Source organism: Dunckerocampus dactyliophorus, chromosome 12 (assembly GCF_027744805.1).
Source record: "Dunckerocampus dactyliophorus isolate RoL2022-P2 chromosome 12, RoL_Ddac_1.1, whole genome shotgun sequence".
Taxonomy (NCBI): Eukaryota; Metazoa; Chordata; class Actinopteri; order Syngnathiformes; family Syngnathidae; genus Dunckerocampus; species Dunckerocampus dactyliophorus.
In genome coordinates, this window is record NC_072830.1 from 27,943,023 (window position 1) to 27,958,094 (window position 15,072).

General features: G+C 43.9%; 1 protein-coding gene across 5 annotated transcripts in view; it reads right to left on the bottom strand.

Annotated features, from left to right (window-relative positions):
- Positions 1–544: 544 nt before the first annotated feature.
- The window catches only part of sik3 (SIK family kinase 3), a 28,967-nt gene continuing 14,439 nt past the window's right edge, over positions 545–15,072 (bottom strand). For 2 of the 5 annotated variants that reach the window (XM_054793347.1, XM_054793343.1), the window contains 16 exons: positions 13,650–13,759; positions 13,291–13,447; positions 13,029–13,178; positions 12,337–12,410; positions 11,585–11,719; positions 10,576–10,717; positions 9,020–9,139; positions 8,675–8,733; positions 8,404–8,513; positions 7,898–8,064; positions 7,649–7,776; positions 6,303–7,060; positions 6,057–6,211; positions 5,748–5,877; positions 5,528–5,657; positions 545–1,953 (listed from right to left, as the gene is read on the bottom strand). In XM_054793347.1, coding sequence (XP_054649322.1) covers positions 5,533–5,657; positions 5,748–5,877; positions 6,057–6,211; positions 6,303–7,060; positions 7,649–7,776; positions 7,898–8,064; positions 8,404–8,513; positions 8,675–8,733; positions 9,020–9,139; positions 10,576–10,717; positions 11,585–11,719; positions 12,337–12,410; positions 13,029–13,178; positions 13,291–13,447; positions 13,650–13,759 — 2,520 coding nt within the window. In that variant the 3' untranslated portion in view covers positions 545–1,953; positions 5,528–5,532. The remainder of the gene's footprint in view (positions 1,954–5,527; positions 5,658–5,747; positions 5,878–6,056; positions 6,212–6,302; positions 7,061–7,648; positions 7,777–7,897; positions 8,065–8,403; positions 8,514–8,674; positions 8,734–9,019; positions 9,140–10,575; positions 10,718–11,584; positions 11,720–12,336; positions 12,411–13,028; positions 13,179–13,290; positions 13,448–13,649; positions 13,760–15,072) is intronic. The other 3 variants (XM_054793344.1, XM_054793348.1, XM_054793345.1) reach the window with 3 other exon arrangements.

Consider the following 15,072-nt stretch of genomic DNA (forward strand, 5'->3'; position numbering starts at 1 on the left):
AAATCATGTGTTTTGTCCAGTCTTTCTTTGAAAACAGGAAGTGATGGAGTGCAAATGGTAAGCGCCAACGCACCATGACAAAGCCTACAGTAAGTCAACCGTGCAGTCTGGTATTGTGCAATTGGGCCAGTAGAAACATTTACAAGTCAATCCGGAGGTCTTTCGTCTGCACCAGTTTCTAGTTTGTCATGACATAAACAGGCAAAGGTTGATGACAATGGTGTTGTAGCTTCCACCAGGCTGTAAGCATATTTAAAGTGAGCGCATGTCATCATGTCCAAAACCTTGAATTCATCTGCTCAAGTGCAATTGAGAAATCACTCTTCCAGTAAAGCTCCTGAAATGTTTCCCGTGATGGTTTCAGTCCAGAGTCCAAGTTTGGAATACAAGGTTGTCTCAGGAAGAAGGGTACGCTGAAAACGGGTCGTCAATCCAGGTGCAAGATGCAGTAAAAGTTGGCGGAAGGATCACAACATATTGTGAGGGGGGGGGAAAGCCACGGAACAGGGTGTTGTCAGTCTCCATCCTTGCAATGTTTTGGATGATATGTCAACTTTTTGTAACAACTTACTCCCTTTGCAATGTGTTTGTTTGGTTCTCCCACCCCGAGCATCGAGTCTGTAGCACCCAAAGCGACTCGGTCAAAGCCAAAAACCTGACCCTGTATTGCCTGCCACTACTATCTCAAAACAAAAATAGGCCTGACAGCAAATAGAATGACAATATCAACAAATGAAATACTTTAAAAAGCAACAAAATAATTACTCTCCGCATATTCAAGTGTCTTGATATTCTAATATTAAAACAAATAAGAACAATCTTATTTTAAGACACAGAAAGAGCCCCATCTCTTTTCTCTGTCCTCTTTTGGCAGGAAATCTCAAGATTCATAAAGCAAAAATAAGCCAACATTTTTGAAAACACTGAAAAATAAAAATGACATAATATATATATATATAAAAAAAGCCTCAACATCTACAAACAAAATAAACACATTACAGAAACGGAGATAGCGTTCTATACACAGCATCACTGTACAAGGAAAGTCTGGTAAAACTACCCACAAGTCAAACAGACATGACAGGGGAGGTGCAAAGATGTAAGCGGTGGTGGTGGGGGAGGGGGTCCAAAAGGTAGCGTGACACCATGGGGTAAGGGAGAGAACAGAAAAGGTGGGGTTGAGTCCAAAGTGCAGATTTTTTTTATATTGTTGTCCTCCTTGCAACAAAGAACTATTTTCTACAACAAGTCATCTCAATAAACCTTCTTTAACAAGAAACTGTGATACCAAGAGTAACAATATTGACCATTATGTCTAACATGGACATTACTGTTTGACAATAAAACCTAGATGAACAAAAAAAAGGGAGAAAATGTGTGGGAACAACTTAAGAAACAAACAAGCTGGTTTGTGTGATGACACGAAGCTCAGTCTTTGGAGGCTGGAATGATCTGTAGTCTGTAAGCAGGAGGGGCGTGCACCATAACGACGTCTTTTTCCTCTCAATTACAAATGCACGCACATCTAACGTGAATACTTTGGATCTGTCGCAGCGGTGTGTATTTTTCTTTGTGTTCCACTGGATCCGTCACATGTTGATGTACCCAGGAAGGGTGAGAGCAAACTGGCGCGGAGCACGGAGGTCAAGGTGGAGCACACACTCGAGGGAGGTAAAACAAATCCACTGGAAAGAAATGATTGAAGTTTGTGCAGGAGATGCTGGCACTTTGACCCTTTGAACCCTGAAAGCCCCAACTGTGACCCCCACCACTTTTACGTCAACATCCACACAAACTTCCTAAAGCAGACTGCCCCCTGGAGACTGATGGGAGACAGATGGATGTGAGAGGCCCTCCACTCGGGCAAATGGTGGTTTGGCATGATGCTGCTAAACTCAAGTCAACAAGTCAGGGTGCTTGATATGGACCGCTGTACAGAGGATACACTGCATCCTATAAGGAAGGGAAACAGAAAAGAACCCACACATAACTCATGTACGCTGTATGAAAAACATACAGTGGTGTGAAAAAGTGTCTGCCACCTTCCTGATTCCTTTTTTTTTTTTTTTTGCTTGTTTATCACTCTTAAATGTTTCAGATCATCAAACACACTTAAATATCTGTCAATGACAACACAACTGAGCAGGTTTTTAAATGTAAATTTTATTTATTATTAAGGGAAAGGGAAAAAAATCCAGACCTACGTGTCTCTGTGTGAAAACGTGATTGGCCTCTAAACCTAATAACTGGTTGGGCCACACTTGGCAGCAACAACTGCAATCAAGCACTTGCGATAACTTGCAATGAGTCTCTTATAGCGCTGAGGGAATTTAGGCCCACTCATTTTTTGCAGAATTGTTGGGGGGTTTTTTAAGCACGAACCACCGTTTTAAGGTCATGCCACGGCATCTCAATAGGATTCAGATCAAGACACTCCAAAGTCTTCATTTTGTTTTTCCACAGAGTATTTTCCCTCTTGGCTATCATCAAGATGTTTTCCGGTAAAATTGAAACAAGCCTTAATGTTCTTTTTGTTCAGCAGTGGATTTGGCCTTGGAACTGTTGCCATTTTTGCCCCGTGTCTTTCTGGGGGTGGAGGCATGAACACTGACTTTAACTGAGGCCTGCAGTTCTTTGGATGTTGTTGTGGGGTCTTTCTGTGGCCTCTTGGATGAGTCGGCGCTGCGCCCTCGGGGGTCATTTTGGTTGGCCTTGAGAAGGTTCACCACTGCTCCATGTTTTCGCCATTTGTGGATAATGGCTCTCACTGTGGTTCGCTGGACTCCCAAAACTTTAGAAATGGCACTTTTTCCACACAGGGCCATGTAGGTTTGGATTTTTTCCTCCCTTAATAATAAAAAGTTTCATTGAAAAACTGCATTTTGTGTTCAGCTGTATTGTCATTGACTAATATTTACATTTGTTTGGTGATCTCCAACATTTAAGTGTGACAAATGAAAAAAAAAGAAACAAGGAAGGGGGCAAACACACTACGATAAGTACCATCATAGTTCAGCAAACCTAATTGGTCACAATTTTATGACCATCTGCACAACCTATTAATTAAAAATAACAATTAGCAATTTTTTCTTATATATTTTGTCATTTTTGCATGCTCTTCGCTGTAATTTTAACATTGGTCTGTTCAGCATTCACACCAGTGTTTACTTGCAAGGGCTCAGGGGATTGCATTCACACCAGACCTGCGGCTCTTTTATCCTTCTGCTGCGCCTCCAGCTGGTTTATGCTTTTGTATAGTCGCGCAATGCTCCACCCCAGTGCTAGAGGCAGTGTTTCCAACTCAGTGTGAAACCATGATGCTGGTCAACTATTTCGCTTGTTAGCTTCCTTTCTCAATAATGAACAATGGCAACTAAAGGGACACCGAGAGTGGAACTGCAACTAATGGATGTGTAACAACACTTTTATTGCAAATGTTGATCTGAAATCTGAAAAGGCTTAAGAAACATGACCAATTGCCAGGTGGCAACAGGTGTGACCAGAAGACAGAAAAACATGTTAATTTTGGCCCGGAATTACTGTGTACATGCAATTTGTATGTCCTTTGTCACAGATTCTGTTCATAATTTTCATGGACAGAATTTCTAGGCACAGCCAAGGCATTGATGGAGTCCATTTTGGGGGCCTTAGGATCTCGTCTCGTCTCTAATCTCGTCTCTCCTGATGGCCTCATCAGGTTGTGACCTTCAGCGTTTACTGGGGCGCTTCTGGGATGAGACTCAGCACCTCCAAATCCGAGGCCATGGTTCTCAGTCGGAAAAGGGTGGATTGCCCCCTCCAAGTTGGAAATGAGGTCCTGCCCCAGGTGGAGGAGTTCAAGTATCTCGGGGTCTTGTTCACGAGTGAGGTAAGGTTGGAGCGTGAGGTCGACAGGCGGATTGGCACAGCGTCTGCAGTAATGCGGTCGCTGTACCGGACCATCGTGGTGAAGAGAGAGCTGAGCTGGAAGGCAAAGCTCTCAATTTCCCGGTGGATCTACATTCCCACCCCCACTTATGGTCATAAGCTTTGGGTCGTGACCGAAAGAATGAGATCACGGATACAAGCGGCTGAAATGAGTTTCCTCCGTAGGGCGGCTGGACTCAACCTAAGAGGTAGGGTGAGCTCAGTCATCCGGGAGGGGCTCAGGGTAGAGCTCCTTTACATCGAGAGGAGCCAGTTGAGGTGGCTCGAGCATCTAGTCCGGATACCTCCCGGACGCCTCCTTGGTGAGGTGTTCCGGGCATTCCCAGCCAGGAGAAGGCCCCGGGGCAGACCCAGGACATGCTGGAGGGATTATGTCTCCAAGCTGGCCTGGGAACGCCTTGGTGTCCTCCCGGTGGAGGTGGAGGAGGTGGCCGGGGACCGGGAAGTCTGGGCTTCCCTACAAAGACTGCGACCCGGATAAGTGGAGGAAAATGGATAGATGGATGCAATTTGTAATGTGGCATGGAAACTAATACAGTGTGCTGCTGCACTAAAAGTGCGCAGCATACATGAAAATTATGACACTTGATTTTGTTCCCTGGACTTTTTGATGATCAAAAAAAATGGCTACTCTGTTGACTTTTAAAACAAATGTCACAGACCAAGCCTAATCGCAAGTATTTCTCAGATGTTTTACAATGTTGTTTACAGCCACATTGAGAAGCTAATTTCTGATGCTGTATCCGTTAGCTCCACAACAGATATGTGTTCCTTTCACAACACGAGATATGTGATGTTACACATATCGGTATTGGCTGATATCAGGATCGGAAAGTGAGAGTTGGACAATATTGGCATATTAGCAAAAAAGCCAATATGGGACATCCCTAAATGGGACAATGTGCTTAAGGGAACTACATACAGTATTGCAGGGTTACCTTCAATTTAGTGATCAAACAGGTTTTGTGGCTCTAAGTGAATTTTCTTTTGGTGGAAATTGTCCCAAATAGTTCTTTTGATGCTGAAGGTTGCCGACCACTAGACCAAACAATGCAAAAGAGTTTTAACCGAACCAAACATGACTCAACGATTATCCACTTTGTCTGAAATAAACACAAGGTTCGCCTTGTATTCATGTCAGTACAGTGCTTTTGTACACCCTGGTTTTCGTATAAATCAGGTTTCCGCGAAAATGACTAAAATATGTATCAAATTGTTTTGGGTTTTGTGCACTATCTTGGTTATTGTACGGCCAAATTATTATCACCTATTGGTGACTCAAGTCTCTGCAAAGAATGGATAGTGCTTCTTTCAGTTTATTCCGACCAAGGAGTCTTTTTTATGTCCTCAGATGGCATATTTCATTTGTGGTACTGAATGCAGCTCTTCTAAATCACCCCTTGAAATTGTCATCTTGCAGACATTGCAAGTGGCTGCAGGACTATTTTCATCTACAATGCAGAAGTACTTCCAAACAGTTGACACAGCTTTGTTTACTTTCTGGCCTACTGCAAACACAAAGCACTTGGGCTAATCCTTAAAAAGGCAAAAATCGGCCTGATCCCGATCTTCTAACTAGCCCAACAAAAGGATTACGTACCATTGCTAGACTCCAGCCTGCTCCATGCTGTACTGCAGGTCAGGTGGCTTGTAGCTGAGGAGCATATCTGTGGTGCAGGAAGAGGGATAACAGGCCGCCGCATGGAGCTCCCCTTCACCGTCACATACTGCTTTAAATAGAGATTTCATTGCTGTTATGGATTTTTTTTGGGGGGGGAAATGTCAATAGCATTTAAGCTAATTGCATTTTTACTGCTGACCTGACTCTTCCCGCTGGTGCAGCTGCTGGCTTCCTGACAGTGACGTCTGGCTGAGAATGTCTGACATGCGAGCAGAACTTAGGGCTTTCCCGGCCAACAGGCTCATCCCAGACATGGGCTCGGTCTGGTCCTGGGCAGAGAATTTAAAATTTCTTAGACACAGGAAATTTCAATAATATTTACTGTGCATTTTAAGAAACCTGAACAGAGTTTATCTTATTTCTACCACAGGACAACAACTTTACCTTTACAATTAAATATTTTCTTGTCCCTTTTCTGTGGCCTATATGGCAGTGTAGAGTCACTCACATATGCATCATCACACGTCTGGATAGTGTGGTGGCGTTGGAGTTGTCCTCGGGACCTGTACGCATCTCCTTGCTGACCTCGTGAAAAGCCCAAACCATTATGATCAGGCACCTCCATGGCTTGCCCTGCCGGTCTGCACTCTACATTTTCAGGATCTAATAGAAAATAGTTGGTGTATAAATGTGACGATTGTCTTAATTCTTGGGAAAATGACAACACATTTCAATAAGTGTTTGATAAACTAACCTCGAGTTACTGGAGGACTCAGACTGATATACCCATGTCTGTGTGTAGGGGAACTGTAGGGAGGAGTGCCGCCTCTAGGAGGACTCAGGAGCTCTTGACCGTCTGCTGCTTTGGCCAGCAGGCCTTCATGTGTGTGGTGGTAGGCAGATGGTACCTCATCTTCCTCCATGCTCTCCGAGTGGGGCAAGGTGGGACTGGGGGCTTGCTGTGGCTGGACTTCTGGTGATCGTATCTGGAGGAGGTGGTGGTAATGTTTGCCTCCTGGAGATCCCTGGGGTGCCTGTGGTTCCAAAGTCTCACCCTGGCCAAGCTGACGCAACAGCAGCATCTCTTCGTATTCTGGTGCTGCACTGGTGGGTTGTGTCGGGGGTGCTGGGCATGAGCGAGGAAGCTGCCTCTTCTGCAGTGCAGCCAGGTCCTGGAGCGGTAGTCTGGGATCTGCATGGCCTGTTAAAGAGTGGCGGGGGGACAGGAGCCCCTGCAGAGTGGGTGTTACATGCTGTTGTGGGGGACGGTAGTCCAATGGCGTTGGAGAGAGTAATGCTTGCTGTAGTGTTGATGGGGTGCCGTAACCACTGGTCCCCAATGTTCCACTCTGGTAACCTTCCAAGCCAGGTACTTTGAGAGAGGCTCCCTGCAGATAAGGGTTATAAGAGCTCACCACTCCAGGTGGGGGGCGGGTGGTTGCATCACCAGAAAAAAGGTGGGGATTGAACTGGGTCTGCTCATAAGCTGATGTGAAGCGTCCCAGGCTTCGACTGGAAGGACAGGGGGGGAGAAAAAACAGGATGATAAGCAACCTGTAAACAGTGACATTACCTGTGTTTGTATCATGTGAAAGAGGTCACTGCATCACTCCACACAGGAAGGAAGTATCACGACAAATTCAGGTACTATCCAGGCACATGTCTTCACTGAGAGATGTACTGTAAGGAGAAATTCTGGGTATTTAAGTAAAGATGGCAACACATTCTCCCAGTGAAGACAGTACACGGATGTGAATGTCAGGGACACAATACTTCCAATCAAACTACTACTAATGTGTGCTCCCACAGTACATAATATTGTATATCCACTCACCAAATACACGGAATATGCGCTGTTGTTGTCCATGCGGCATTTCCACTCACTCTTTTGTGATTGATAACTATCATTCTTATCTGCACTACATCAAAACTCTACCCTAAGTGACAATGTTATTTGATAGAAATGAAACATTGCCAACGGTTTAAACAGAGGTCTATTCAGGGCCCGGCGATCATATTCCCAAGTAGACGTCAAATTAAAAAGATAGTCAGATGGCATTGTGGGCTTTTGGCAGTGATCATTAGGAAGATTATGGTCACCTGTGAGACTCCGCATTGTCTGCACTCAACTGCTTCCCAAGAACTCTGTGTCCACAAGGTGTGGACAAAAAGCTGCCTTGTCTCTGTTGTCCACCTGCTAACTCCACTTCCTGCACTTGGATTGTCACCTGAATAAAACAGACATTGGTTACCAACAATAGCTGTGCACACTATCACAAGGGGATTCGCAGAGACTAAAAAAGCAAGACAAAGGCAATAATAGATTGAATTAAAGCTATTAAAACTCACTTGCTGCTGCTGAGGTACACCCGGAGCCATTGGGACAGATGGGTGGACAGATGCTGACTGCTGATTGGTTGGTAGCGATACTCTTTGAAGACCTGTGGGGGGTGGGCTACCACTTTGGCCCTGGTACAGTGAAGGAGAACCATGTTGAAAGGGGACTGAAGATGGACCTAGGTGGACAGAAACCAAACAAAGCGTTTAAAAAAAGTGACAGTTAAACTGCACATTTTGGTGTGGCCTTTTATTGTGGCCAACCGAAGACACACCTGTGCAATAATCATACTGTCTAATCAGCATCTTGATATGCCACACCTGCGACGTGGATGAATTATGACTGCTCACTAATACAGATTTAGAAAGATCAATTAAGAAAAATGGGAGCAAAAACGAAAGTGTTGCGCTTTCTGTTGTGTGTAGCTTGGCCCAGATTAAATGTATTTTCACTGGGTAATAAAATGTTACTTATGTTATGGTCATTAAACAAGTGTAATTAGAGTAGTATTACGTACCGTGCCCTTGCATAATGCCTGCAGAGCCAGGTGGAGAACTCTGATTTGGCTGTCTGAAGAGGTGGTTGCTGGGATGTGTTGGTGGAGGACTGGATGGTTGGATGCGCAACCTGAGGGAGGGCAGGAGAGTGAGTAGGAGAGAAGAAGGATAAGACAATCATGTAACACTTATATCGACAGCGCTACATCACAGTATCAAGTTCACTCTTCACAAGCTGAGGAAGACTGCTATTGTAGGACTACAGTATGTGCGCTCGTCTGTAAACCTCACCTCTGGAGCTGGTGGGTTAGGTGACTGGGCTGGCTCTCTCCATGGCCTAAAGATAGACCCTGTGGAGAATAATTCTATAGTAAATCAATTAATTGATTTTACAAGGCTGGCTGCATAAAAGTCAGGTATAAAAGTGGATGAACAACAAGAAAAAGATCGGTCACAGTGTTGTACAAATATGGTATTATTACAGATGCTATTATTGTATACAAATCATCAACACAAAGGACAGGTGCTCCCATCTAAACAAACAGAATACCTTGAGCCTCAAAGCAATGAAATGTTCCTAATATCCCACACATCATACAGCAATGTAACAGTATTATGTTCACAAGGTGCGCATACCTGGATTTGCTGGTGGAGGATTTGTTGCTCTTGCTGGTAGAGGACATGCTGTTGCTGGGTGTGCTCCAGGAACCGCTCATCTTGCTGAATCGCATACATTTTCTGTAGCTGTTCACACTCCTGTAAAAGATTTAAATGTTATTTCTCCTCTAACCAAGGCAACTTATTCAAGTAAAGGAAAGGAGGAATGATGTAGGTAAAAAAAAAATGAGATTGCATTCAAAATAAGCATTTCTGGGGATTTTTATTTTTTGGTTTTGGTATCTTTATATACCAATTACCCAGTTACAACATAGGGGTTTAATGTAGAATAAGCGGTGTGTGTAGTTAAGCTCTTGAGCTCTGATCTTTCCAGCCTTCCAGACACCCAGTACCAGAAAAAGCACCAGGACCTGGGGTACAATATGATACATTCAAGATAAGTAATCCTACCCCCAATGTGATTCAATTCACTCAAAATGTCATAACAATTTTTGAAATAACACGTTTTTATTAGTATAAGGGATGGGATGGGATATTAATAACGTTTACCAATTAACAAAACCGAATATACATCGAAATATTCTTTTTTTTTTTTTTTTACAATCTACCAGAGCAACTGAAAACACCATTCCCTCCTCGAATGAACTAGTTATAACATTTAATACATTTCCACTAATGTTCTATTCTTTAAGGGGAGAGTTCGGATTTTTTTGACATTAAGTTGTATGACATCCCTCTCCATCAGCAGTGTAGTACATCACCAGTGACTTACCTCCCCACTTATCTCGCATGTTCTGACACACACACGTAAACAAGTTGGCCGCGGCGCTCAGTCGCGGAAGAAGATGTGATCGTCTTCATCACATACACAAGAATGGAGATGCGACAGTGTGCAGAGATACGGCAGAAGACAAACATAACACCGAGCGAGTTGTGAGGTCTGATTTTTTGCAAGGAGGCATTTATATGATGCAAATGTATGACTTTTTTGAACGCATATTGTTTTGAGAAGCCAAACTCTACTTAAATGACCCATTAGCTAAGCAGAACCATCTTCCTCGTCACGGAAATCCGACCAGAACTGGACCCGCGGGACCAAGTGGCAGGGTAAGTAACTGATGTAGTACACTGCTGATGGGGATGTCATACAACTTCAATCTTCAAAATATCCCATTAAAGTACAATCAGATTTTAACTTCTTATCCATGTGTTCAGACAATTGTGATTTGAACACATAGAAGAAGAGGTGAGGAATGGCACTCATCACAGCGATGCAGAATTTTAACCAGAAATGTGTTAAACCAGTGAATAAATGAACAATAGTGTGATTAGAACATAACACCACAAATGTCCCCCCCATCACTCTTTCATGTCTCATATCTGTCAGTTTTCATGTGCAGTGTAAAAACCTGATACAATTTTACTGTGTGTAGAAAGTGAACACACAGCCGAGATACAACCATTTCAAAATGCTCCAAAACTTATGTGACGTACGACCTGTCCCAATAAAACCTGAAATTCAACATTTTAAAGCATTCATTGTCATGAGATACATGTAATACCAGGTAGAGTACCTGCTTGAGTTGCTTAAGGAGGCTACCGTTCTCTAGGTGCGTTTTGAAGGCTTGAATGGTAGCGGCACCATCAGAGAAGCGTCTGACGGGTGAGAAGCGTTCCATGGGAAGGTGCAGGGTGTTGCAATCTTTATAACTGGATCTGAGGAGAGAACCACAGGGAACCAACAAACAAACAAAAAAAACAAAACAGAAAGTATCACACATGCACACATAAGAGACATAAGACACAGAAGCAACCCAAGACACAGCACACACACAGACAGACGCAGACGACAGAAACACAAATGACAAGGATTAGGTATAACTCACGACATCAAACCAGGTTACAAAACATCCATGATATTTGGGGAGCTGCAATGTAAGTCGTGATATGCCATCTTAAGTGGGTAAGGTAGTCAACATTAGTTAATAAGTAATACAAATTTACACCATGTGGATGGAAATTTGACTATATACACAGCCACTTCCTGATATAGTAAACTAGACATGCTGACAGCTTCAAGATAAAATTTACATCAACAGCTTCACATACATAAAGCCCCATGTGCACAAATGATCGAACTTGATCATCAACTTTATACAGAGGGTGCCTTTTGTGCAACAGGTTTTGCCTATAACTGCATCAAAACAACAAGACAAGCCCCCCCCCCCCCCCCCCCCCCCCCCCCACACACACACACACAAAAACTTGAACAACTCAGCTATAGGGTTTGCCTACACAAACAGATGTGTCACATACCTTCAATCAAAGGTTTCAGCTGGGTAAATTGCTGTTGTGGTGGTGCTATGCCTGCCATGTGGTGCACTCACCGCATGTCCACCACCACCACCATTGGAAAAAAAAGCTCCTTTCTTTAAAAAGGTGCAGTTATCTTGAACAGTGTGTGATCAGTACTGTATGATTGTGTGATAGAAGGTGGTCTTGATGTGCCATTTACTTTATGTTGGTTGATGGGTTTGAGTGTGTCTGTGCATAATGAAGCTCGGAGTGGGTGTGTCCCCTCACCGGGTGTGTAAGTCAGGGGCCCAGCCCACCCTCTGGCGGGGGCCCTGTGACCGCTGGGGCTCTGCCGAGGGATCGCCATGCGATGTGCTCATGAGTGCGTGCGTCGTGTGCCGCTTGCAGCGGTTCGCCAGGTACCTGGGCCGCAGGGGAGGGGAGGATGGGGTGAAGGTGGGAGACAGGAAGCAGCGCTGGTCAGCTCACTGCCCTTATTTGCTACTAGAGACAGGGGAAAGGCCCATCCATTTCCACCACTGCCAAAAGGGGGCATCGATATGTCCAATTGTATATGAAAAAATTAAAACCACAGATTAATTTTAGACCACATCCCCCCAACATTCAAATTAAAGATTTTTAATCCACTGGCTTTGCAAGCGTTAAAGTTAGCAAAGCTGGGAGAGAAAGAGAAATCAAATGAAGAGGTGGATGACTGGATTTGTGTTGGCTGAGTTGAGAGCCAGAGAGGAAGGCACGACGGTAAGAGGAGGAGAGATGGGGGTGAGCACCACAGCAGAGTGGCCAGCACCCGTGGGGAAAAAGCAGAGCAGCCTAGAGGCGCACACACTCAGCAACCCAGGACACCGGCAAACTATACAGTAGGTACTGTCTACAGAGGGCTAGTTGAAAGACCTTCCTTTTGACCAGTACTCCAGCACTCATACAAAACTCAGAAAAATCAAGTGCCACACTATCCTGTTTAGACAGCACCTCTGTATGAAATATCCCAGCACCCTAAAGCAGTCACAGCTGGTTACCTCTGCACTGCCTCTTGATCTGGTTCGCCATCTGATCCCTCTTCATCCACCGGAGCGACAGCAGGGATAGGGTGCTTAGAGGGGCACAGAATTTACTTGTCAAAATACAACATAAATTGCAAACAGACATAAATAACTAGAAATGCAAGTGTCATAAGCGACCACCTGGCACCCGACACTTGTTGATATTTTACTATCAAACCTCGGTTTTCAAATGCCCCAGTTTTCGTATGATTCAGTTTTCGCCTCGCCTCTCATACACTGTCTCTTATCGTACGATATTTGATCCTTTGATACATTGAATCTTGTGGTAAACATGGGGACAGACTACTCCCAGCATTGCTTGTTTATTCAGCCATCTTATTGGGCTGAATTATTGCAGTTTTCTGCATGTAAAACTCCAATTATTCTCTAAAAATGTATAAAATGTATATTTTTGGTTATCTGGACCGGATTAATTGGATTTACATTCTTTCCTATGGGGAAAAAAAATCACTTTGGTTTTCGTACGTTTCGTGTCTTACCATAACAGAGTTCTGATTGACTTGTAGTGCTACAAACACGCATTATTTGAATTGTACCAAAAACAATTGTTACCTGTGTTGTATGCGCAAGACATCTGTATAGCGGCAGACATACAACTATGGTAATCCATGGTTTCCCCGGCGGGATACAATAACAAGTATACTTACTGGACTGGTAACAAGTGGTGATGGGCCCCGGGGCCTCTTCAAAAGCTGAGCATGCAGTTGGATATTGGCACCGCCATCTGAAGCTCGTCGACCCAGGGGTCCCATGCCATTGAGTAACTGCAGAGTGGGTGGTTGCAGCAGCGACTGCTCCTGAAGTCCGAGAAAACAAATTGATGAAGTTGATATTTAGCCCTCGCACATCAAGTGCCTGACATTGCACACCCTTGATCAGTTCAAGAGGACCAGACCTAAATGATCATACCTTGTATTCCAACTGCTGTGTGGGCTGGAGGCTCTGGGTTGGCATGAGAGTGTGCATTTGTCCCATTGCTGGCGAGAGTGGAGGAAAAGGGGGCTGAGGCACTGCTCCCCGAGGAAAACCCGGTGGCAGTTTCTGGAGGTCCTCCTGCATCTCTGTCCTACAGTACAAAGGTCAAAATATATATATATATGAGTCAGCAGTTTTTAGTGCAGTTGCTCTGTGGTAGATCAAGCTCTGATTAGATGTTTTAATTGCAAAATACAAAAAAAAAAAAAAAAATCAGAGGCCTGAAGAAGGGTATTTGCCATGTTATCAAAGTTAATGTGTCAATAACTGACGTTTGAAAGGATATTGGTTACCTTTGGTCTGGTACCCCCACAGTGTGCCGCCTCATTGAGAGGTAGCGAGCCATGGCTTCAGGAGATGGTTCTTCACCTTCATCACTGTCCAGTGCCATATTGCCCTCCGGCTAAGCAAAAGAAGCACAAGTTTGGTAATTGAGGGCGTGCTCACAAGAAGACAGAAAGACGATTTGCACTGTGCTGGACTTGGGCGCGATTCTGCTTCCCTGTCCTGGCCCCTGCTGAGCATTCGTAATTCGGCCTGTTTGCTTGTCCCATCACTTGTACACTGCTGTATTGGTGCAATTTTTTGGACTTTGAGGATTATTTTAAGTCGCTTTGATTTAGGGCTGGTGGGTAATAATTTTTATGTTGAATGCCCTTCGTGACTGGAATCAAACCCATGCCCTCTGCCGTGAAAGGCACAGGCGTGTACCATGTCGAATGCCCTTCGTGACTGGAATCAAACCCATGCCCTCTGCCGTGAAAGGCACAGGCGTGTACCATTCCACCATCAGGGATTTTGGATTATTAAATATTATTCTGATGATTCTTATTTATTTCTGTTTGGAAATGCAGTCACATTACAGTCATTCTATGGCTCGGCAACGTTACGTGCGTGCCAGCAATTGTGCCAGAGGGGAAGTATGACAAACTTGAGCATGGCTCTTAGAGCACTCGCACGACTCAGAAGTGTTACACTTTAGGTGTGAATTAAGACATTGTGCGAGTACACCATTTTCTCTTCATGTACAACATTCTGAATGCGAATAAACGTAATATTCTTAACAGTATTAGAGCCCTGTAGACATGAAATAACACCCCATAACCACCTTTACACTCATATAACCAAATATAGGCAGTAACCAGTATAGGCAGCACGTTTAGAAGCCATCGTGGAGTTTACATGAAAGTTCTCAGAAATCACTCACTCACAAGAGCAAAGATACTTTCCACCGTGTAACAACAATGTAGGAAGCACATGTAAGAGACAACATGTGGGTGGATGCTGCATGAGGTGAGCCAATCAATGTAGAGGATACTGAACAATAACTTCCTGTACTGTATAGTACGTGCACCCAGGCCTTGTATTTACCTTCATTTGGCAATCTTTATGCTTGACAGGGCTTTATTTAGGCCAAGAATAAATCAAATGCTGCTTAAATATGCATATTTTTTTACTAATAGGCCACATCCAAAAATTCCTGGGGAAAAAACTTGATGTAGGGAGGGAGTGATAATCAAATCGTGATATTGCATGTGATACTGTATGTATGTATATCCCAAGTTGACTGTAAAGTGAAAATTTTAAATCTGGATTTTGTTAGAATCCTAATATGCTTTTCTATTTTACTACCCTTGTGAATGACCTTCACAGCTTTGGTGTCTGATGATTATATTTGGGATGTCTACAATTCATCTTAGCTCAAAGGACTATTCA